Source organism: Eulemur rufifrons, chromosome 30 (assembly GCF_041146395.1).
Source record: "Eulemur rufifrons isolate Redbay chromosome 30, OSU_ERuf_1, whole genome shotgun sequence".
Taxonomy (NCBI): Eukaryota; Metazoa; Chordata; class Mammalia; order Primates; family Lemuridae; genus Eulemur; species Eulemur rufifrons.
Window position 1 is genome coordinate 126712224 of NC_091012.1, and position 23641 is coordinate 126735864.

Below are 23641 nucleotides of genomic sequence, written 5' to 3' on the forward strand. Positions count from 1 at the left end.
GGGAGAAAAACTGGTCAGACTTATTTTCTCTGTTCATGTTTTATGATCGTCTTATAATTGATAATTGTTGGTTAGCATCAGCTCAAGAAAGAGGGGCAGAGATGATTTTAGGGGGATTAAAATCCTCTAACTCATCAATCTAAATCTTGCTTAACCAAATAACACAAAATACCTCCCCCTTAACACAAAAGACCTCTTTGTTCACAATAAAATCAATTTTATAAAACTGCCAGGCATGACGAAAGTCTAATGGAAAGTAAGTCTTGTATTATGTTCACTTATAAGTGAATTTATAAGGATTACACTTGTCAAGGTTACACTTCAAAATAATTTAGCATTACTCTTTGATAGCACAGCATTACAATGAACCTGTCAATATGATGTTTTAACTCACAAAAATAGCTTTCTTATTTAGATAATTTGTATCTTAGCAGATAATTCCATATAAGGCCTATGCCAAACTTGGAATCATTAAAATCCATCTTTGGTTTTTTCCTATAGTAAAACCCTAGTTATATATTTTTGCCACCTATCTCAACCAGCTTAATGTTACAAGGAAAAGGCCACGTGTGGTTATATACTCCCTGTAATGGTTTGTCCTTAGCAATCCTGAGACATCTAAGGACCCAGTAATGACAGCATTCACTTATTAAGCACCTGCTCTGTGCCAAATGTATTGTACATAACCTCAACTAACCTTCCCAGAAAACCTAAGAAGCATGTATCATTAACCCCATCCTACAGGTGAGAAAACTGTAAGAACTTGTCTAAGGAGACTCAGATAATAAAGGTTAGAGCTTAGATTTGAACCCAGGTCTTTGATTCCTGCTCATTTGACTATCAGATACTCAGCAAAATTTCCCAAGTTGCTTTCCTGTGGGAGACCAACCCCGCCCCCCACCTCAGTGGCTAAACCAGAGGCAGCAATGCCCACATGGAATTTCCCAACAGATCTCTCCATCACAACTAGAAGACAGACCTTCCTGTTTACATCATGACTTGTTTTTGCAGTGGTGGAATGGCTTTACACTGAGCCATCTACTTACTTCCTTGCCTTGTCACCCTATTTGTGACCAGGCCACAGACTCCTGAGACACCTCGCCAGAAGTGGGCGACCTGGCAAGGTTAGAGTAGAATGAGGTCCTCAGAGATGGACTTCACATTATACTCTAGTCAAAGCCAGTGGTTTCCAAACTTCAGTGTGCATCAGAATCAGCAGGAGAGCTTGTTAAAACCCAGATGGCTAGTTCTTCCGCCAGCAGATCTGGGGTGGGGCCCAGGATTTTGCATTTCTAACAGATTTCTAGGAAATGCTGATGATGCGGGTCCAGGGAACACACTTAGAAAACCACTACTTTATACCAACAGTATTCACCAGTCTTTCTTAACACCTACAATCCCAAGAAACATCACCAGCTCAGATTCTGACCTCCACCATTCCTACCCCACACCAAATCAAATAAAGATCTTTTATCCTGTCTTTGCTGATTTCCTCACTCCACAGCTCCATTTTAATTCAGTGTCAACATTCTTCAAGGAGGACACTACATACTTTGTTTTGTTTTGGAAACACTCTCTGCATGCCCACTTAGGTCTAAGTTAGTTCCTCAGTTCTGCCAACCCCCGCTTTAAAAAGTTCCTTTCTTAAAAGTGAAATTTGATAGGGGTTTGAGGTGAGGGTTGATTCACTGATTCAAGAGGGGGAAAAATCAGCACTATGCCAGGAAGACTTTCAAAGTGGAAAATAAAAGAACACAGGGCATCTATTTTCAATTCCAGCTTCTACCACACACCCTAAGGAGAGGAAGAGTGGGATAAATATTACATCCCTGAAATCCTAAAAAATCTGAGCTCCAGACTTCCCAATTCCTCCCTCATCTATGAAAGCAGCATCAAAACACTGTAAACATAGGTTTAAAAAGCCACTTCCCAACTAACCCTTGTTTTCACTCCCACCTTCCATGAGGAGGTAAGAGGAGGAGGGGTTCTATTCCTGGCTGTTCAAACCACAGTGTGTGGTCGAGGGAGCCTGGCCCTCTAGAATTGGGCTTCTGACAGTGAGGGATTAGGAACAAGGCTTTCTTTCCTTCTCTATCCAGAATCCTCTCCTCCAAAAGAGGGGGAAGCAATAGCACCTTTGGCACGAGCAGTGGACCCAAAGGTGCAAAAGGGCTGGTAGGACGAGCTGGTGGGCTACCGCGCCCACCAGCTGCTGCCATGGCTTCCTGGCAAATTCCTCCCCATGACTGGGGATGCCTAACAAAATACCTTCCTAAGCTCAAAGAAACCAAGGCAGCAGAGAAACAGCAATGACCCTTCATGCTGACCTAAGAGGGAAATAGAGAAAAGGATAACCAATAATGCTTTGAAGTTTTCTGTAACAAGGAAGACAAACTCTACCTTCATTGGCACAACCAAGCTGGAAAACAGATCAGCACTATGGGGCCAGTAAAGCGTGAACTGCTCTCTCAAATACCTGCTCCAAGCCATTCTCCACACGCAGCCAGTGTGCTCTGGCAAAACCCATTGCTCATCATGTCCCCTGACATGACATTTACAAATGGCTTCCCACTGCCTTAGGATAGAGTCTAAAATCTTTACATGGCCTACAAGGTCTGTGTGCTCTGACCCCTGCCTTTCTCTTCAGTTTTGTCTTTTGTCCCTCCTCCCTTCCAACTCAAAGTTCCAGTCACACTGGGCTTCTTGGGTTTCCTCAAAGGCACCAGCTGGACAGAACCTCTGCTCCTGCTGCTCTTTCCACCTGGGTTAAAATTAGAGACATCTGAAATGGTAGACCCATAATCTGCAGGGGACAAATTATATGGCTGGATTGGTCTGGGCAAGTCACATAATTTTCTTGACCTTCGCTTCCCCAGATATAGGGCAAAGGCAGGAATAAACAATGATGGCTGCTGACATCACAGAATTAGAGTGAAGATGATGGAGAAAATGAATGATTCTCTAAAGGAATAAAATTAGTATCAAATGCTTGTGCCTTGGGGAAGTGAACTTATGAATTTAGAGTAGACCAGCAGGTAGTAGAAGTTCAATTTGGAACTTAATCTAAATGGCCACTTATAGGACGTCTCTCTGCTTAATGACATAGGCAAATTTGTGAGTATATTAGCACGTATTTGTGTTTGTGTATGTGTTGCTCTCTGTCATAAATATTAGTTCCCAAACCTATCTTAATTGTTCATGAAGATAAAATTTCCTTCTCATTTCATAAATTAAAAGGTTCACGAATGTTTTAAAAAGTACCTCTCACTGTGCAAATACCAACACCCATGAGGCTTTCCAAACAAACATATCTTATTTGTGACAAGCTATTATCCAACCAGCATATAATTAATTTTCCTGTTACAGCTAGTACCTTTTTACATGGAATGTTCTCTTGACACTTTAAAGCAAATAGTCCATCATTACTAATTCATTAAGCATTCACATAGATGCTATTAATCATGATGAACTAATGTGGTATTAATGGGTAGGTTATTAATCTGCAATTACATGCAGATTTCCTAATAAATTCAAGTTTCCCAAGTTTGAGGAAGAAACCAAAAGAAAATGAAACAAACAAATCTTTCAGAAAAAAATTAAGGGGAAGGAATCTCTTTCCAGGTGCCATAAGACCAGACATAAAAAATTCTTTCTTTTTTTATCCTAAGAAATCTTGGTATTTATGCAATACAATGAAATTTGCAATATATAGGTTTTCATCAAAATGATAATGTGAATAAAGAAAAACAAAAACATCTAGGCGCCCCGGAGAGGTACTGAATTTCTTCAGTGACATACTGTGTCCTTAGACATACTAAAGCCTAGTTACTCAATGTGTGGTCCCAGACCAGGAGCATGGGCATCACCTGAGAACTTGCTAGAACTGCAGACTCTAGGATCTCATCTTAGACCTACTGAATCAAAATCTGCATTTTAGCAAGATTTCCAGGTGATTCATGTGCACATTAAAGGTTAGGATGAACTGTACAGAAGTATAGCATTGTAGCTGCAAATTGGAGTGAGTGGAGAAGTAAGTGGGGAATGTTGCTTATACACCATTGTACACTAAAGCCAAGGTATGCTGAAGCAGGAACATCACATATGTCTCAGTGAAATTATTTAAAGCACATTAGTGTGGTGGATATGACAAGCAGTTGGGGAGCCTGGATTATCAGAAATATAATTTACATACTGTATGTCATCAGTTATAAGATGCACATTTTTTTTCACATCTACCATCTCTGAAATTAGAGTCTATCTTAAGACTGTCAGCCAGACACAGTCACAACGTAGTTGCCATTGCCTGCCCATGCATGAACTTGATCGCAGCCATTCTCACAATCAGCATTTCAAATGAGTCAGGTGCATGGCTGGTAAATTGTCACTTAAAATGTCTTCAGAAAGATTTCACCACGAGTTGACAATGAAATGAAAACTTATCCCATATCCCAAAAGGCCATCTTGGACAAAAATCTTGCAGACAAGTAGGGAGTACTTTTTCAAGAAACATTGAATCACTGCTGTTCTTTATGAGAAAGAGGACTATATTTTGTGGGAAAACAAAAACATTGCAGGCTGGGTGCGGTGGCTCACCCCTATAATCCTAGCACTCTGGGAGGCCGAGGCAGGAGGATCGTTTGAGCTCAGGAGTTCGAGACCAGCCTGAGCAAGAGCGAGACCCCGTCTCTACTGAAAACAGAAAGAAATTATATGAACATCTAAAAATACGTATAGAAAAAATTAGCCGAGCATGGTGGCACATGCCTGTAGTCCCAGCTACTCGGGGAGGCTGAGGCAGTAGGATCGCTTAAGCAGAGGAGTCTGAGGTTGCTGTGAGCTAGGCTGACGCCACGGCACTCACTCTAGCCCGGGCAACAGAGTGAGACTCTGTCTAAAAAAAAAAAAAAAAAATTGCTGATTCAAAATCAAAAAGACTCTGTGAAGAAGTTTTAGGATACCTTAACCAATCTTTTTACTTGCACTCTCCTTTTCCATGGGTACAAAAGAATAAAAATTAATGTCTAAGTAAGGCTAAAAGAACTACTTCAACTGAACACAAAATTAAAATTCGAAGTGATAAAAAAGCATTATGTAATAGCTTACTCTTTCTTAGCCCATGTGAAAAAATGGTGCATCTTATCGTTGACAGGATTTTTGATTCAATGAAATATAGTATAATTTTGTTAAAGTTATAAGACTGCAGTGTTTGTGTATTTTCTGACTTAATTTGAAGTCAAATAAATATAACAAAATTGCATATAACTGAAGAGCTAACACTTTAGAAGACCCAGTGTTTTCATTCTGGAAAATGATAAATATGTCAGGAATATTGAGGCTGTGTTTGGATTTAAATAAAGGCAGTCAATATAAAAATTATTCCAAATGACTCCAAAAGCATTTTAAGGACAACTGAACCTCCGGGCGAGATGAGACATTTTAATTCGTTGAGCATTGAGTTTCACATCCAGGTCTCAGGGGCAGAACCACAAGTTTGGCCGGGTGGGAAGGCAGGCTCGAGGCCTCCAGCAAGAGCAGCTTTGTGAACATCCTGAGACGCAGTGGGTTGTGCAGACTTCAGACCTCAGGCCAACCACAATTGCCTCCTTTCCTCACCCAGCACCTCCCACACATTCCCCACTAGACTCGTTTCCTTCTGGCAACCACCTGCAGCTTGCAAACCCCAACGTCCTCTTCTCCACAGCACAGAGGTTCCAGGCTGACACCAACACCTTTGACCTCAATTAAAAGAGTAGAATTTGATGTCTGAATTTTCTTTCACTAGTATATATCCAGATCAATGTGTAAATCAGCGGGGGCAGGGGGGTCTCTTTTTCTTTTTTTTTTCGCCCTTTTTTACATTATTCTGGGGACTTGGCCAATATGTTGGGAAATGCAAATTGGGAGAAATTAATAAATTAGCTAGGGTACTGCTTGGCATTCTTTAATGTCAACTAGCGAAGCGTATTGCCAGAGTGGCTATTTTGAATGGTTCTCATTTCAGAAAACTCACAGAACCTTCTCCAATGGACATCAGCCAGAGTTCTCTATTCAGTCTGGGTGTTATCTGGCTGGGAGGACGCTGGTTAAAAATCCTAGAGCCCAGGCTTCATGCCAGACCACTGCTCTAGAATTGCCCTGTCCGACACAGAGGCTGGTAGCCACGCGAGGCTACTGAGCACTTGCAATGTGGCGGGTCCAAATGGAGACATGTTGCGAGTGTGAGATAAGCACCAGATTTCAAAGACTTAGTAGGAAAGAAAGAATGGAAAATGTCTCATGGGTAAGTTTTTTACATTGATTATATGTTCAAATGACAATATTTCGGGCCAGGCGCTATGGCTCACGCCTGTAATCCTAGCACTCTGGGAGGCTGAGGCGGGAGGATCGCTCAAGGTCAGGAGTTCAAGACCAGCCAAAGCAAGAGCGAGACCCCGTCTCTACTAAAAATAGAAAGAAATTGTATGGACAGATAAAATATATATAGAAAAATTAGTTGGGCATGGTGGCGCATACCTGTAGTCCCAGCTACTAGAGAGGCTGAGGCAGGAGGATGGCTTGAGCCCAGGAGTTTGAGATTGTGGTGAGCTAGGCTGACACCATGGCACTCACTCTAGCCTGGGCAACAGAGTGACACTCTGTCTCAAAAAAAAAAAAAAAAAAGAAATGACAATATTTCGAATATGTTGGGTTAAATAAAATATATCATTTCAACTGTTACATTTTTACCTTTTTAATATGGTTCTTAGAAAACATACAATCGTATGTGACTTACATTTGTGACTCACATTATATTTCTATTAGACAAGGCTACTCTGAAAATATCTGTATAGATCACTAGTTATATGAATATAGGTGAATTACTTTAACCTCTCTAAGCCTTACTTTACACAACCATAAAATGGATATAATACCACCTTCCTAGGTGCTAACGGTCAAACAATCCGAATTCTAATCCTAGCTCCATTACCTATTACCTGTGTGACCTTATTGGGCTAGTTACTGTACTGGTTGGTGCCTGTTTTCTCATCTGAAAAATGCAGATAAATCTCACATCTTATAGGCATGTTGGGAGCTCAGTGGAGACAGTTCAACAAATGGTAACTGAGGATATTATTTAAAAAGGTCAACTCTACAAAGTACCTAGCCTCATTAGGCCCTTCCCTGTGTAATAAGGTCTTACAAATTTTTTAATCTATTAAAGGCTCACTTCACAGTAATGAGTAGAAGTACCCCCTCATTAGTAGTAGAGCAGGGGAGAAGTAGGGATTTTTGTCACATTGTAAAGATGCTTGACCCTTCCACACCTTCAGTTACAGCTGAAAAGTTCTCAAAATTGAAGGTGAGACTGCAGCTGGAGCCATCTAATCAGAGAGTTTGCTGATGCAAGGATAAAATTTTCAACTCAGTTTGGCCATGGCTTTTAGCGTGCAACAAACTTTAATTTTTCTAGTGCCTCCATTCTGCCATTGACCAATCAAGAGTTTGGTAAAGACAAGGGAGTCACCTATCTCTCTAAGGCACAGGAAATCTGAGTCATCGGCTTCTGCTATGAAATCTGGATGCCCCTGGAAGTTCTCATAAAAGTCCCTATTCTCAGCAGCATTATTATTCTGGCTTCTGGCAACCAACGGCAGGAACACGTGGACACTTGGAGAAGCTTCAGGAATTGTTACCACCAAAACTCACGTGGGTACGCCTCCAAACTGTTACCACTAAAGCCAGCTAGGATTTTTCTTTCCTTTCTAAACAGTCATCCTCTTTCAGGAAGTGGTTTTTTCAAAAATATGCAACCCTTCTGAACAACTGCAAAGGAAAATACACTTATAGACACCAACCATGTAAAACGAGACCTGGGTGTGAGCAGGTGGAGAAGTATCATTGTGGGTGTATACGTCTTTCTCAGGATGCACATATCCTGTGTCATTAGTCATGCCAAGGAACTTATATTTAGTCAAAAGAATCTAAATTTAGTCAACAATCTCCTAAAGTAAAATGTTTCTTTCCTTCTACAACACTCGAGCTAACTCACAAGAAACTTTCCATAGTGTGTTGCAATATTTATGCTACAAAAATGCCCCCTCGTCTGTTTTCCCACTCCTTTTTTCAGTCAATATTCCCATGCATAGTATTTTCAAGCTGTTGCTCCACTTCTCAGAAACTTCAGCATTCCCTCCTGCAAGTCAAAAATCTCACAAATGGATTTCAACATCCCTCATCTGCCCATCTCACTCCTGTCATCTCTCACCAACAGCCCTGTTCATTCCTTCCTTCCAACAAAGCCAAGCTACATGTATTCAGTCTTCCCCTTGGAACTTCACTCCAAGCACCTCCAGATTTGCAGTCTCTCCCATTCCCCACCCTTCCAAGTTCAACTTAGAGCCCCTGTCTTCCAGAGTGGACAAGCTAGCTGTTTCATACTGTGTAGCATGCACTTATGAATAAACCCTCTACTTTGTGTATTACTATTTTCAATCATTGGCACTGTTTGCAAATATTTTTAACTACACCACAGCAGAAGCTATATCATCTCTAGTTGGGAGTTGACCTTTAATACCCTGCTTTCGTGATAAGCACATGGCAGCACAGTAATTTTTGCCTGAAAATATGTGTTCCGTGGCATAGGCAATCCCCTAACGCCTGCGCTTAATCAGTTCGAGGGTTGGCATTGGCCCAAATCTCCAAACACAAATCTCTGGTTTCATCTAATATCCTTATAAACACATATTAACTGCCGGTAATGTGCTCATTATCTGGGGAGTCTAGACAGTGGACTGTTCAAAGATTTGGGTGTGAGTGGACCCATGGAGCCATGTAATAGCCAACTGCACTCAAAACACCTGAATTAAGATGTATCAAGAAGCTGAAGCTAAATAAAACTATGTCCTGCTCCAACAGTCCTTACATACACCAGGGCTCTTAATCTTTTTACATCCCTTGCACAGTCTGTTGAAACCTACAGACCATTGTTAGAATAATGTTTATAAGTGCATAAAATAAGAAGTATAGGTTTACAAAGGAAACCAGGTATTTGGAAATACAGTTAACAGTTTTTTTACTATGCAATATTATTTATATGTGCTACTTCATTAACTTATTAAATAACAAGACCTAACATTGAGTCTAACAATTACTATAAATTTAAAGTAATGATGTATGTACATAATATTTCAAAATATCTGTAACAAGATCTTAAAAGTCATGATTCCTATTGGTAACAAAGTCACAGGTACTGCTACTATTAATAGTACCAGGGTTTGTTGCCTACATTCATGATTAAAGAAAATCCTAAGGTTCTGTCAGAGGATAGTGAAAAACAAAGGTGCATTTTTTTTCCCATTCAAGTCCCTGAATTCTATTAACAGCTGTCTTGGGGGCTATGGACCCAAGTTAAGGATCCTCTAGGGATGAGAGAAAGAAAAGAGAGAAGGCCGGGCGCGGTGGCTCACACCTGTAATCCTAGCACTCTGGAAGGCTGAGGCAGGAGGATCGCTTGAGCTCAAGAGTTCAAGACCAGCCTGAGCAAGAGCGAGACCCCATCTATACTAAAACTAGAAAAAATTGGCCAGGCATGGTGGCACATGCCTGTAGTCCCAGCTACTCGGGAGGCTGAGGCAGGAGGATTGCTTGAGCCCAGGAGTTTGAGGTTGCTGTGAGCTATGATGACACCACTGCACTCACCCGGGCAACAGAGTGAGACTCTGTCTCAAAAAAAAAAAAAAAAAAGAGGAGAGAAGATAGGGAAATTAGTGGGAATATTTTTTAAAGTGGCATCTAGAGAGGATCTAGAACAGCCTAAGTGGACACTGTTTCTTATTTTCATCAATTCCCCTTTCTTCTTCTCTCTCTTTATATAGGAGTGATTTAAAAATCACATGGCCCTGAATGGATGTGTTAGGATGTATTATCTGGCCCATTAGATTATCAAGACCCTCCAGGGTTTAGGGTCATTACAAAGGTCTGGCGACAAAAGTTGGGAACATGCACAGATGTCCTAATCCTCTGTTTTTACCTCCACGTTTGCCTCTTTCAGGATCAGCTTCCTTATTTACAGGCATGACATGACTTTGGTGAAAAACTAGATTATAGTATTTTACTTTAACAATGCTGCTAAAGTTGCCTTACCAATTAAAGTTGTCATTTGGCTAGGGTGCTAGCATTTCTTAAGCATCTACTATGTGCCAAGTGTTTTTTTTTAAATGTTAATCTAATCCTTGTGACATGAATGGCAATAACAGATTCTATTTATTGAACCTTGTGCAGAAGATTTCCCGCGCATCTCACTGCACTCATCCAACAGTATCACCAGATAAGAAACCGAGGCTCAGAGAGAAGTGGCTTACCCACATTCACACAGCTGATAAGTGTCAGAATCCCAATGTTTTTTTTTTTTCCCCCAGAGGCCTAACTTGAACCCCATCCTGCAAGTTCTTATTTTTTCTTGTCTGTAACTCGCACAAGATCACACCGCCAGGGAGTCTCAGAAGGGTTCAGGCCTGTCTCAATGCCCATGTCCCTATCCTGTCTCCCTGAGGCCCAGAACACATGTGGAGAATGACTGACGACTCCTCTTCCCCTCCTGTCAGGGTCAAGCCCCAGCTGCATCTCAGGGATCTTCTGTGACAGCATGGAGAACCCCAGGCCCAGGTGAAGATGGAGAAAAAAGAAAAGCCACTCCTCCCCACCCAGCCAGCTGCCTCCACCACTGCACCTAGCCACGCATGCTTTCTCTCCTTTCTTCAGCAAGTATTTACTGAGCACCTGCTACATAGCAGCCACTATGCTTGGTGCTGGGGTCACAGCAACACCCAAAATGGACAAGGTTCTGGCTCTCGTGGAGTTTACCATCTGCGGGGGTGGCAGTGAGCATAGGCGAGAAGAGCAAGTAAGCAAGTACACAAATAAGATCATTTCAGATGCTTATAAGTACCACAAAGGACACAAATACAGAGGGACTAAAGATAGGGGTAGCGGACTATTTTTAATAAAGTTGTTCTCTGTCCCTCTCTAGCACTGAAATCCATTTATTCCCAGACAGCTCACCTTTCTAATGGCCCATTCAACACTCTAGAGCAGCACTGTCTGATAGAAATATTATCAGCCACATGTATAATTTTTAATTTTCTTGTAGCTACATTTAAATAAGTAAAAAGGAGGTTGGATTGTGTTTAATAATATATTTTATTTACCTTAATATATCTTAAAATTATCATTTCTACATGTAATCACTGATTATAAATGAAATCAATTTATTAATGAGCGTTTACTCTTTTTAAAATGAAGTCTTTGAAATTTGGTGTATATTTTATGCTCACAGTATGTCTCAATTCCAACTAGCCACATTTCAAGTACTCAAAAGCCACATGTGGCTAATGGCTACCCTATTGAGAAGTACAGCTGTACAGTATTGATTACAATACCTACTGGAACACTTTGTGATCTACAGATTATAATTCCCATGAGGATAGTCTAGGAGGCCTTATCCATCTTTGTACTATATCCTGTGTCTAACACAATGCCTCTTGCTAGATGCAAATGAGGAAGTATAAATTCTGGTTGTTATTAACAACAATCTTATGACCAAACAGATTTAGAAAGAAACATGACACGGTAGATCAGTGGATGTCAGAGTTGAGAGAGAAAGAAATGTGATCCTTAATAACATGGTTCAGCTGTTGGATCAACCCTTACCTGAAGTCCACATAATTACTAGACTTTCTGGTTACATAAGCCAGCATATTTCTTTTATTGGTTAAGCCAGTTTGAGTTGGGGTCTCTATTACTTGTGACTGAAAGCAATTGGTGCCAGGAAAATAAAACAGGTACTCAGTAAATAAAACTATTTTCAAAGATCAATTAGTACAATCAAAAATGCCGGGCATTTCAATGTATTTGAAGCAAGTGCATTTCCCCTAAATGAAGTATCATACAACTCAGAACAAGTGTGGCCGGGCACGGTGGCTCACGCCTGTAATCCTAGCACTCTGGGAGGCCGAGGCGGGTGGATCGCTCAAGGTCCGGAGTTCGAGACCAGCTTGAGCAAGAGCGAGACCCCGTCTATACTAAAAAAATAGAAAGAAATTATCTGGCCAACTAAAATATATATATAGAAAAAATTAGCCGGGCATGGTGACGCATGCCTGTAGTCCCAGCTACTCGGGAGGCTGAGGCGGTAGGATCGCTTCAGCCCAGGAGTTTGAGGTTGCTGTGAGGGAGGCTGACGCCACGGCACTCACTCTAGCCCAGGCAACAAAGTGAGACTCTGTCTCAAAAAAAAAAAAAAAAAAAAAGAACAAGTGTAATGAACAGAGCTGGTTCTTACAGAGCATACCCAACTTATTTGTATGATAATATGAACCACTAATGACAGAACAGCTACATTAAAGCTATAGGGGAAGAGATCAGATCTTAAAATCAAATGCTTAGAGCAAGTATGAGTCAAAAGTAAGACAAGGACACACACTTGGGGTGGAAAGGGACACACAAGAAGAAAACCTAAGAAGCTGTCAGAACTGGAACACAAGCTTTTACACATAGTGGCCATTCTCATGGCCTCTTTTGCTTATTTAGCTATTTAGAAAGAGAACATATCCTAGAGATATATTCACATTTTCCATAAATCCTTCAGAAAAAAATTATTTCTATTTTGTTTTGACTTTTTTAATTTTTATGGATACATAATAGTTGTGCATATTTATGGGATACATGTGATTATTTCTTTTTTTTTTTTTTTCTGAGACAGAGTCTCACTCTGTTGCCCAGGCTAGAGTGCCGTGGCATCTGCCTAGCTCACAGCAACCTCAAACTCCTGGGCTCAAGCGATCCTTCTGCCTCAGCCTCCTGAGTAGCTGGGACTACAGGCATGCACCATCATGCCTGGCTAATTTTTCTATATATATTTTTTTAGCTTTCCAGATCATTTCTTTCTATTTTTAGTAGCAATGGGGTCTCACTCTTGCTCAGGCTGGTCTCGAACTCCTGACCTGAAGCGATCCTCCCACCTCGTCCTCCCAGAGTACTAGAATTACAGGCATGAGCCACCGCACCCAGCCTATGATTATTTCTTATAACAATACAATGTGTAATGATCAAATATGGGTAATTTGGATATCTATCACCTCAACCATTTATCATTACTTTGTGTTGGGAACATTCCAAATCTACTCTTCTAGTTATTTTGAAATATACAATAAATCATTATTAATTATAGTTACCCTATTGTGCTACTGAGCACTAGACCTTATTCCTTCTAACTGTATCTTTGAACCCATTACCCAGCCCCTCTTTATTTGAAGTGAATTTCTCCTGACAATTGCTAAAATTTTTTAACCTGACAACTTCTTCCCTCCCCTCACACTCCATGTACCACGCACCCCCATCTGTGTTCAAATGGTGTATAAGAATAGGAAAAATGTGAACAAGAAAATTTCAAGTAAAATTATTTCATTTTACATTCCAAAAGTCTTCAATCCAGGCCAAAATCTTCATGAAGCACCCCTTTGCACACACAAGACTACAGTGACATATGTATAATTTGGTAATTTGTTGCTTCTTATGTGACCACATTCAAAACAGCCAACATGATCTGAGAAAAGTAGGAATTTTCTCTGAGTGGGCACACCCAGTTTATATAGCAAACGCACTTAAAATTACAGCAACTGAGTTTTCCCTTGGAATAAAAATCCCACCACAATGGATGGTTGGTCCTTAGCACTCCCCCAACCCCGCCCCGCATTCCCACTTTTACCAGACTAACATCATCTGTTTCAAAGAATTTAATAGGCCGGGTGCAGTGGCTCATGCCTGTAACCCTAGCACTCTGGGAGGTCAAGGCGGGCGGATCGCTCAAGCTCAGGAGTTTGAGACCAGCCTGAGTAAGAGCGAGACCCCGTCTCTACTAAAAATAGAAAGAAAATTATATGGACAACTAAAAATATATATATAGAAAAATTAGCCGGGCATGGTGGCGCATCCCTGTAGTCCCAGCTACTCAGGAGGCTGAGGCAGGAGGATCGCTTGAGCCCAGGAGTTTGAGGTTGCTGTCGGCACTCACTCTAGCCCGGGCGACAGAGCAAGACTCTGTCTCAAAAAAAAAAAAAAAAAAAGAATTTGATAAAGTCAAGGCTCAGTTCAATAAATACATCATTATACTGTATACACAGTATAAGAAAAATGACATAAGTTCATATGTCTTCAATAAACTGAACTTCCAAATTATTAAATAATTTTACAGGAGCTGAAGTTTTCAGGTTTCTATTATCTGCAAAAGATGATTTGGCTAGGATCAATTATAGAAAAAACAAGATTATGTGGGGGAGGGCAAGGGGTATTTACTTATGAAGAACTCTTTGAATCTCAGCCAGCAGGTATTTACAAATAAATAACCAATCTATGAATCACAGTCATCTTTATCTGCTCATTAATGCACAGTCTCTACTTCACCTTATTGTTTTGCCGGAGCTGTGTTTGAAAATAATAAACTGCATTTCTTCACAAAATATTGGCAGAGATGGCTATTCCATAATAGAGATGATCTGGCCTCACCTTAAGTCATCTGTCTTCTATTTGACATAAGTGTTCTCTCTCATTCATTGCCTCATGTTTCATAAGTGCTCACTTGCTAAATTTCCATCTGCTCATTCATAAAGTAACGCATGCAGCATCGTCTTCATGGTCACACGAAGACAAATTTGGAGGGTTTTGTAGGATGGGAATTTGAAGACAAATACATGACTACATTCAGCCTTTTCTTAAAAAAAAAAAAATCTTGCTTCTTGTAGAGAACAAGAAATAATTTTATTTTCCAAGTAGAAATCTGAGTCTTATATGCCATTTAAAGAAAAAAATTCACAAAGCCAGGTTGCTGACTTCAATAGAGGGCAATTTTTCATCAGCTGGGTATTTCAAATCCATTTTATTTCACAAATTGGACAGCAGTATCTGTGTGTTCTCTATCAGCCATAAGAAAATGGTATTCTTTTGATTGGTAGTATTGGGTTTTATTTTTGGATGTTCTCTCTTTTTATCAAGGGTGAGGGAAAAGATCTTGACAGTATTCAATATTTTGAAAGCACATGATATTTACACAAAGGATAAGACCAGAATAAAACTTAAAGCATTTGACAGACATTACTTCATGAACCTTAGAACTATCTTTGAAATAAAATCGAGAGACAAAAGACAAATATCTATTGAGGGCCTGCTATGTGCCAGCCAGGAACTAGACTGGGTAATTTATATGTCATCTCCTTTAATCCCCATAAAAAGCCTATGATATGGGTATTCTTATCTCCATTTTAAAGATAAGAAAACTGAGGTAGGTGAGATCAGTAACTGACCCAAAGTGACATAGAAGGTAAGTGAAAGGGAACTAGGATTCAAATCCAGCTCTTGAGGCTTCTAAACTCATGCTCTGGAATGGCTTACAATGAGAGAAAAACTGGAAATAACCTAAATGGTAACACAGGCATTGATTAGATAAATTACAGTATATCCATACAAAGCAGTCATGGCAAATGATGGTATAGATCTATTTTTATTGACATGAAAAGATATTCACATGTCAAGTAAAAAGATTATAAAAACAGAATATATTATATGGTCCCTTTTAAGAGACATGTAATCTTATATGTATATTTGCATTTTAAAAGTTGTGATTGCTGGGTGTTAGGATTTGAAATATATTTTTCTTCTTGCTTATTGATGGTTGGTCTATAATGAACTTGTGTTACCTGGATGGAATGATAAATGGATGGACAGTTAGATGGATAAGTAGATAGACTGATAGACACATAGATAGATGTAGAATATATAAAGAGATATAAATAGAATTTAAAGATCCAATATTTAAGAAAAAGAAATAAAGATTGCCATCACATTTGATATTTGAAAACCTCTATACAGGCCGGGCGCGGTGGCTCACACCTGTAATCCTAGCACTCTGGGAGGCTGAGGCAGGAGGATCATTTGAGCTCAGGAGTTCGAGACCAGCCTGAGCAAGAGCGAGACCCCGTCTCTACTGAAAGTAGAAAGAAATTATCTGGACAGCTAAAAATATATATCAAAAAATTAGCCGGGCATAGTGGCTCATGCCTGTAGTCCCAGCTACTTGGGAGGCTGAGGCAGGAGGATTGCTTGAGCCCAGGAGTTTGAGGTTGCTGTGAGCCAGGCTGATGCCACGGCACTCTAGCCTGGGCAACAGAGTGACACACTGTCTCAAAAAAAAAAAAAAAAAAAAAAAGCTCTATACAGTTTTAAGAATATCTAATAATCTGTAATATACTTGCAGAGTTCATAAAAATTCTGTCTACATATCAGTATCTATACATTTAGAGACATTTTATCATACATTAACTATATGTACAAAAGTATATAAATGTCTCTTTCTCTATATCTATACAATATCTATACATTTGTAGAGAGTAAGAAAAAATAACAGAGCAAATGTAACAAATGGTAATAATCATGGAATCTGGGTAAAGGGTTCATAGGAGTACCTTGTGCTATTCATTCAACTTCTCTAAGTTTGAATTATGTCAAAATGCAAAGTTTAAAGGATATTTTATATACGTCTGGTACAATATGATACTAATTTTGAAAGAGACCCTACTCCACCATTTGCTCTCCTTCTTTACACTGGAAGCAAGAACCCCACGATCAGTTTGTGAACTTGTCCATTAGAGTGCTTGTCACAGAATAGCTTGGGATTTATTGAGTTGTATCTTTCCCAGAGCATGGAAATATATAGGAAACCTCCCACTTTGTTTCACAAGGCCAGCACAAGCTTAATAACAGAATTTGACAAACTTAGCACACAAAAAGCCAGGGGCCAATATGAATCATAAATAGAAACACAAACGTAGGAAACAAAATACTAGCTTATTCAATTCTGGCAATGTCTTAAAATAAACCAGTCATAGGTAGGATTTATTTCAAAATTATAAGTTTAGTTCAGCATGAGGAAATCTAGAGAAGTTAAAAGAGATAGCCCATCTGAGTCTCTTGATAAATGACAAAGAGGCATTTTTCTTGAACAACACCTTTTTGCAAACTGGGAACAATAGAACATAATAGAGAATAACTATCAGAAACAAAAAATGTATATATTTTGGGGAGAAATACTTTGGGGAGAGGCAGCCGGATGCGGTGGCTCACGCCTGTAATCCTAGCACTCCGGGAGGCCGAGGAGGGAGGATCGCTCGAGGTCAGGAGTTGGAGACCAGCCTGAGCAAGAGTGAGACTCCCGTCTCTACTAAAAATAGAAAGAAATTAGCTGGACAACTAAAAATATATATAGAAAAAATTAGCCGGGCATGGTGGCGCATGCCTGTAGTGCCAGCTACTCAGGGGGCTGAGGCAGAGGATCACTTGAGCCCAGGAGGTTGAGGTTGCTGTGAGCTAGGCTGACGCCACGGCACTCACTCTAGCCTGGGCAACAAAGCGAGACTCTGTCTCAAAAAAAAAAAAAAAAAAAATACTAGAGGCATTACCACCCAGGTTAAGAATAAGAAAATTATACCTGTTATCATCACAATTATTCAACACTGTTCTGGGATTTCTTAACTTTATGATTAACTATGTTAAAAAATCCTAAAGAAGCCACCAAAAAGCTATTAATGAATAAAACAGTTCTAATCATATCCAATATAGATACATCAAAGCTTGACTTTACACCAGGAATCAGGGGTTGGCAAACTTTGTCCATAAAGATAAGAGAGTAAATATTTTGGGCTTTGTGGGCCATACAGTCTCCAGAGCAACTACTTGGCTCTGCCACTGGAGCATGAAAGTAGCCATTGATAATGCATAAATGAATGGATGCAGCTGTGTTCCAATAAAACTTTATTTACAAAAACAGGCAGTGGGTTAGATTTGGCCCACTGGCCATAGTTTTCTGATCTCTACTTTATACCACAGAAAACAATTCATGGGAAAAAGTTATTTAAAACAGCAAAAAATATATGTATATAAAGACCTAGAAATAAACTTACTAAAGGGCAATTTGGCTATGTACATCAAAACTTAAATTGTGAGTACTCCTTCAACCCAATAATTCCATTTCTGGAATGTATTTAAGGATACATTTAGATAAGGACATAAAGATGTGTACACATGGATGTTTATTACAGTGTTATTTATAACGAGAAAACTTATCTACTGATATAATCCATGTCTATGAGGAATGCAGTTTTTAAAAACAGGTTACAGAGTAGCATACATATTATCAGCTAATTTTTAAAATATATGAGTGCGGCCAGGCACGGTGGCTCATGCCTGTAATTCTAGCACTCTGGGAGGCCGAGGTGGGTGGATCGCTCGAGGTCAGGAGTTCGAGACCAGCCTGAGCAAGAGCGAGACCCCGTCTCTACTAAAAATAGAAAGAAATTATCTGGCCAACTAAAATATATATATACAGAAAAAATTAGCCAGGCATGGTGGTGCATGCCTGTAGTCCCAGCTACTCAGGAGGCTGAGGCAGGAGGATCGCTTGAGCCCAGGAGTTTGAGGTTGCTGTGAGCTAGGCTGACGCCATGGCACTCTAGCCCGGGCAACAGAGTGAGACTCCGTCTCAAAAAAAAAAATATATATATATATATATATACATATATATATGAGTGTGCAAATGAGGTTATGCATATGGACCTACACACAGAACAAAACCTGTAAAGAAATATACCCAATTGCCTTATTTGCAATTATTTCTAAAGGTAGATTTAGGAACAACTTTCTACTTTTTCCTCTTTTTTATTTTCCCAACTGAGCTTGGAAATGAAATTTTTCACTTTTTAAAAGGAAGCCAGCAAACAAAAAACCCTTGTGCTGAACAATTTACTCTCATTTCATGAAGGAGCCCATATATAGTATTCCCCTCAAACAAAGTACATCAATACAGACTTTAATTTTTACATTAAGATATCCCTGGAAAGTTCTTTAAATTATTCTAACCACTTCATGTCCTGAAGATAGAAATCTTTGGGTTACAAACTAATGTAAAAAGGAGATACAAGATCTGGAAATCTTGTATTTTTCTTATCTTTCAGTGATCTTTCTGTGTGCATGATTATGCATGTATGTACACATCTATCGAGGAAGAAAAGCCAGAGAAGGGAAACAGGAAATGGACAAGAATGCTAGATGAAGGGCCCATGTGAATTAATGTCGTACAGGGAAATATGTATTAGTAAAACTACTCCTCAAGGTCTTATTTATGGTATGGGGGGGGATCTCACCTCTTGGGTTAGGGGAAAACCCTGACATTCTTGCAAATTTTCATTTATAATTTACCAAGACTAAGTGTGGGTCTCCTAATAGAAAATATAAGTCCATGTGATTTATATCTAGTTGTAAAATTTAAGCACATTTTCCCTTCCAATTGACAATAGGTATCTAATTATTTTGCCAAGAGTTTCACTTCTTATAAAGTGATATATATTTAACTTTCATGTACTTAAAATCTTGGGGAAATGGAGGTGAGAGAGAAAAAAATGACGATTCTTATAACTTCTCAGAAATTCTTTGTAGGTGTTACTGAATGCAAGTTACATAGCACAACTCAAAGGTGTCAAAGAGAAAAAAACACATACTATTTTTGCCTTCTCAAAACAATTTTCTTATCTGGCTTTGAAATCTTCCTACTTTCCTCCTGAAGTGCTTTCTCCAATAGCTTAGGATAAAAATTAGATTCAATGAAAACAGAGTATTCTCCAGTAATAGATATTTCCAACTTTGGGGTAGGGGGGAGTGTGTGTTTGACCACATACGTGAGTATGTGTATGTGTATGCACGTGTGAGTATGTGTGAGTGAGCTTGTCATTGCTAGAGAAGCCAAGGGAGAAAAGTGAGTCTCCCTAGAGCCAACTTAGAAGTTAACAGGAACAATATGACAACCACAAGGTCATCCAGAGTTCTCAAAAGTGATGTCAAAAGATGATGAGGCGTTAAGTACATTTTGTAAACCATGACAATCCAGGACACATGAACAAGAAATGACGTTTACTCTGAACAACAGACAAATAAGCATATTGATATAATTTTCATTAATTATTCCTTTTCCCAATCTCAATCAAATGCTATTTATCCTTCAGCAGTAGAACTTAACTATTATCGAATGCAAACATAGCCTACATTAGGCTTGCATTGAGATCTGGAATACGAGAATTCTGCAATTTCTTTTCCATCTTCCCCTTAAAAATTCTTGGAAATGAATTTAGTAGAGTTAAAAAGTGAAAAGTCATGCTTCAAATCCTAAGCTACATTTTTCTTGTCAAATATTGCTTTCTGTAATGTGTATCACCAAACCCCAGTAGAAACTTACCCTTCAACTTGAGGTCAACATTATGTCTCAGCCAAGGATAAACCCCATAGCTTGGCATATCTTCAGGAATTGGATTATTGTTTATCCAGCCATCACAAGCGAACCGGAAGAAATTATCACAAGGATCCACAGACAGATTTACTTTACTCAAGATGGCAGCGGCTATTTAAAAAGAAAATCACAGGATTAATGACAAGCACTGAACATTGTGTCCTGTTCTCTTCCAAATTAAACAACGATTTCATATCAACCAGTTCCTAAGCCTTGGCTTTTACATTTTCCCTCAAATTACTTTCTGAATCAACTTCGCTATATGAAATGACTTCATTCAGAGTGAGTGGATATTAATGCTATTGGTTTTTTCAAGACCATCCCTAACATCTGTGGGGCATGGGACGAGAATACAAATGGAGTGTGTGGTTGATTATTTGCAAAGCTAAGTAAAGGTGACTCTTTTTTCCATCCTGCTTGTCCTTCTGCAAAGTGACTTTGCTACTCTTCCCAGCAAGTGGTAGAGTCTATTTTCGCTGCTTTGAATCTGGGCTGACCTTGTCATTTGCTTTGACCAATAGAATTAGCAGAAGTAACTTCTTGTGAGTTTCAAAGCTAAGCCTTAAGACACTTTGTGCCTTCCACGTTAACTCCCTTTGAATGGAGCCCTGAGGCTGCTCCTTGAAGAAGCCTCCTGGAGGACAAGAGACCACATGGAAAAGAACCAAGCCAGCACCAACTGCCAGACATGTGACTGAGGCCATCATTGACCTTCCAGCCCAGGTGACCCTCCAGCTGAATGCAGCTGCGTGAACGAGCCTAGGCAGTATCAGTAGAGAAACTATCCCCCAAACATACAGAATCATGAGAAACAGTAAATCATTCTTGTTTTGCTTCACAGCAAAGGTTAACCAAAACAGAGGCCCACATGTCATCTATCTAAGTATTTTAACGATAATATTTACAATACACTTTCATAAAGACCTGGAGGCCAGGTATAAATTCTTGATCCCCCTGACATTCAGCATAGCTCTCAAAGGAATAAAATCCAGGAAGAGACCAACACAGGGCCCGAAAGGAGCCATCTGGCAGGGAATTCTGGGGTGTAGGAGAGAGCTGCCAATGTGGCCCCAAGATTCCTTGATGAAGGGAGAGGCATGGCCAAAGGAGGGCAAAAGTGGGGTGTTCTAAATAAGGGGCCCAGGTCTAGGGGCAGAACTCAGTATTTGTATTAAGTTAACAGACACAGTAGACTGATCAACCAGTTTTTCCTCTTTCGTAAGCCTATACACAATTACATACAGAAGATAGTCCATAGGTAGAAAATTTGTGCATAAATACGTATCCATGAGCTTTAAAAGAAAATCTTTCATTACAAAATGAGATGGTTTCAAAATTCCTAATATTGAACTTCAACTCTCTTCCAAGTGCCATACAATTGCTGGCTACCATGCTAGCACAAAAATATGCACCAACTGATTAAAAAGAAATAGCAGCCAATATTTTAATGACATTGGAAAGATGACATTCTGGGCAATTTTCATACTTTAATTAATGCCGGAATACATTTTTGTTTGAAGTATTGAAAATCCAATGAGTTTTCAGCTAAATATGAATGAATTGCCCCAAAAAAGTACAATCTGCATAAATTTGGATATACATCTTACAGTTTGGTTACATGTGTGGTTCCTCCAGGTTTAAAAATAAGGCCAGATATTTCTCTAGCCTAGACTTTTCTATGAAATTTCTAACAGCCTTTTGTCCTCAATGAAGTGAATAATATAAATACACTAATTTCTATAGGACTTCAAAACCCCCCGCAATTTTCCAACCTCCCTCCCCAAAAAAACCAACCTAACAAAAAATTGGTTTAAAAGTCTGATAAATTTCAAATTGGCTTAATTTTTGTTTTCCAGAACTAATCTGATTGTCTCTAAGTACATTTTTACTTACTGCTACTATTTTATCATTAATATTTAATACGCAAATATGCTAAAACATAAAAATCTTCCTTTTGATTTGCATTTATAGTTACTCTGTGCAGCCACAGAATGAATCTGCTATGTGATACCTCAGGGACATGGATCACACAGGTCTCAGTCCCACGCATTTACAGTCACACAGGGGAGCCTTCACACACATTTTTACTCACATAAGTGCATTGTTTTCTGGCCTCCTTCCCAAACTTCCCCTGCCCCCAACCCTCAAATGTATCCTCTCCATCTCCTCAGTATTCTTGCAGGTACCTAGAAAAACTGCAAGATCAGCTCTGACCTCGCCCCTGATACAAAAGCCGGGGAATACATCACTCACACTGAATTTGGAAAGAAGCCCGCTGAGTGAGAAAACTCTAGCTTCAGCCTCCCAATTCATCATTCACGATTCACGGTGGGGCATAAGGCTGCACTTTCTGCAGGGAACTGTGACTTCAAATTGCAAGGGACCATAATGGTCAAGACACCAAGACTCCTTTCCTCCTATTCAGCTCCATGGAGAAAACCCAGAGAGTACTATTTTAATAAAAGAAATATGATGATGAAGGAAACCTGTGAAAGCTCAGGCTGTGTACGCTCCCAAGTCATTGCACATGAGGTAATTGTCATGCAGTCTCCAGCTAGCATTTATGTGGGTGAGGTGGAGGCATCCTCCCCATACACCAGCCTGAGTTTTTAGGTTTAATCAGGGCTCAAGGGAGAGGGTAGTAATAACAATAATAATAATTAGGCCAGGAGCTGTGGTTCACGCCTGTAATCTCAGCACTTTTGGAGGCCAAGGCAATATGATCGCTTGAGGCCAGGAGTTCAAGACCAACCTGACCAAGAAAGTAAGATCCCTGTCTCTACAAAGAAACAGAAAAATTATGTGGGCGTGATGGTACATGCCTGTAGTCCCAGCTACTTGGGAGGCTGAGGCAGGAGGATCACTTGAGCCCAGGAGTTCAAGCTATGATCACACCACTGTACTCTAGCCTAGGCAATGGTGTAAGACCACATCTCTATAAAAAACAATAATAATAATTAATAAAGTCACTAACATTGAGCATTTCTTCTGTGCCAGGAACTATGCTAAGCCCTTTTCAAGCAATCGTCACAAACTCTAGAGTCAGACCACTTGGGTTTGAATGCAAGAACACCATGCAATAGCTAAGAACCTTAGGCAGGTTACTTAACCTTTCTGTGTCTCAGTTTCCTCACCTGTAAAATGGGGATAAAAATAGCGCCCCAGAGGATTGTCATGAAAATTAAATGAGTAAATATATGTAAAGTGCTTAGAACAGTGTTGGGTACATTGCCACATAAATATGGTTGCCAGATAAAATACGGGATGCCCAGTGAAATT

At 39.7% G+C, this 23641-nt stretch overlaps 1 protein-coding gene across 2 annotated transcripts in view; it reads right to left on the reverse strand.

The window, feature by feature from the left end:
• PHEX (phosphate regulating endopeptidase X-linked) overlaps nt 1-23641 on the reverse strand; it is a 201560-nt gene that overhangs the window by 166757 nt on the left and 11162 nt on the right. For both annotated transcript variants that reach the window (XM_069463593.1, XM_069463594.1), the window contains exon 3: nt 20312-20473. In XM_069463593.1, the coding sequence (XP_069319694.1) occupies nt 20312-20473 (162 nt within the window). The remainder of the gene's footprint in view (nt 1-20311; nt 20474-23641) is intronic.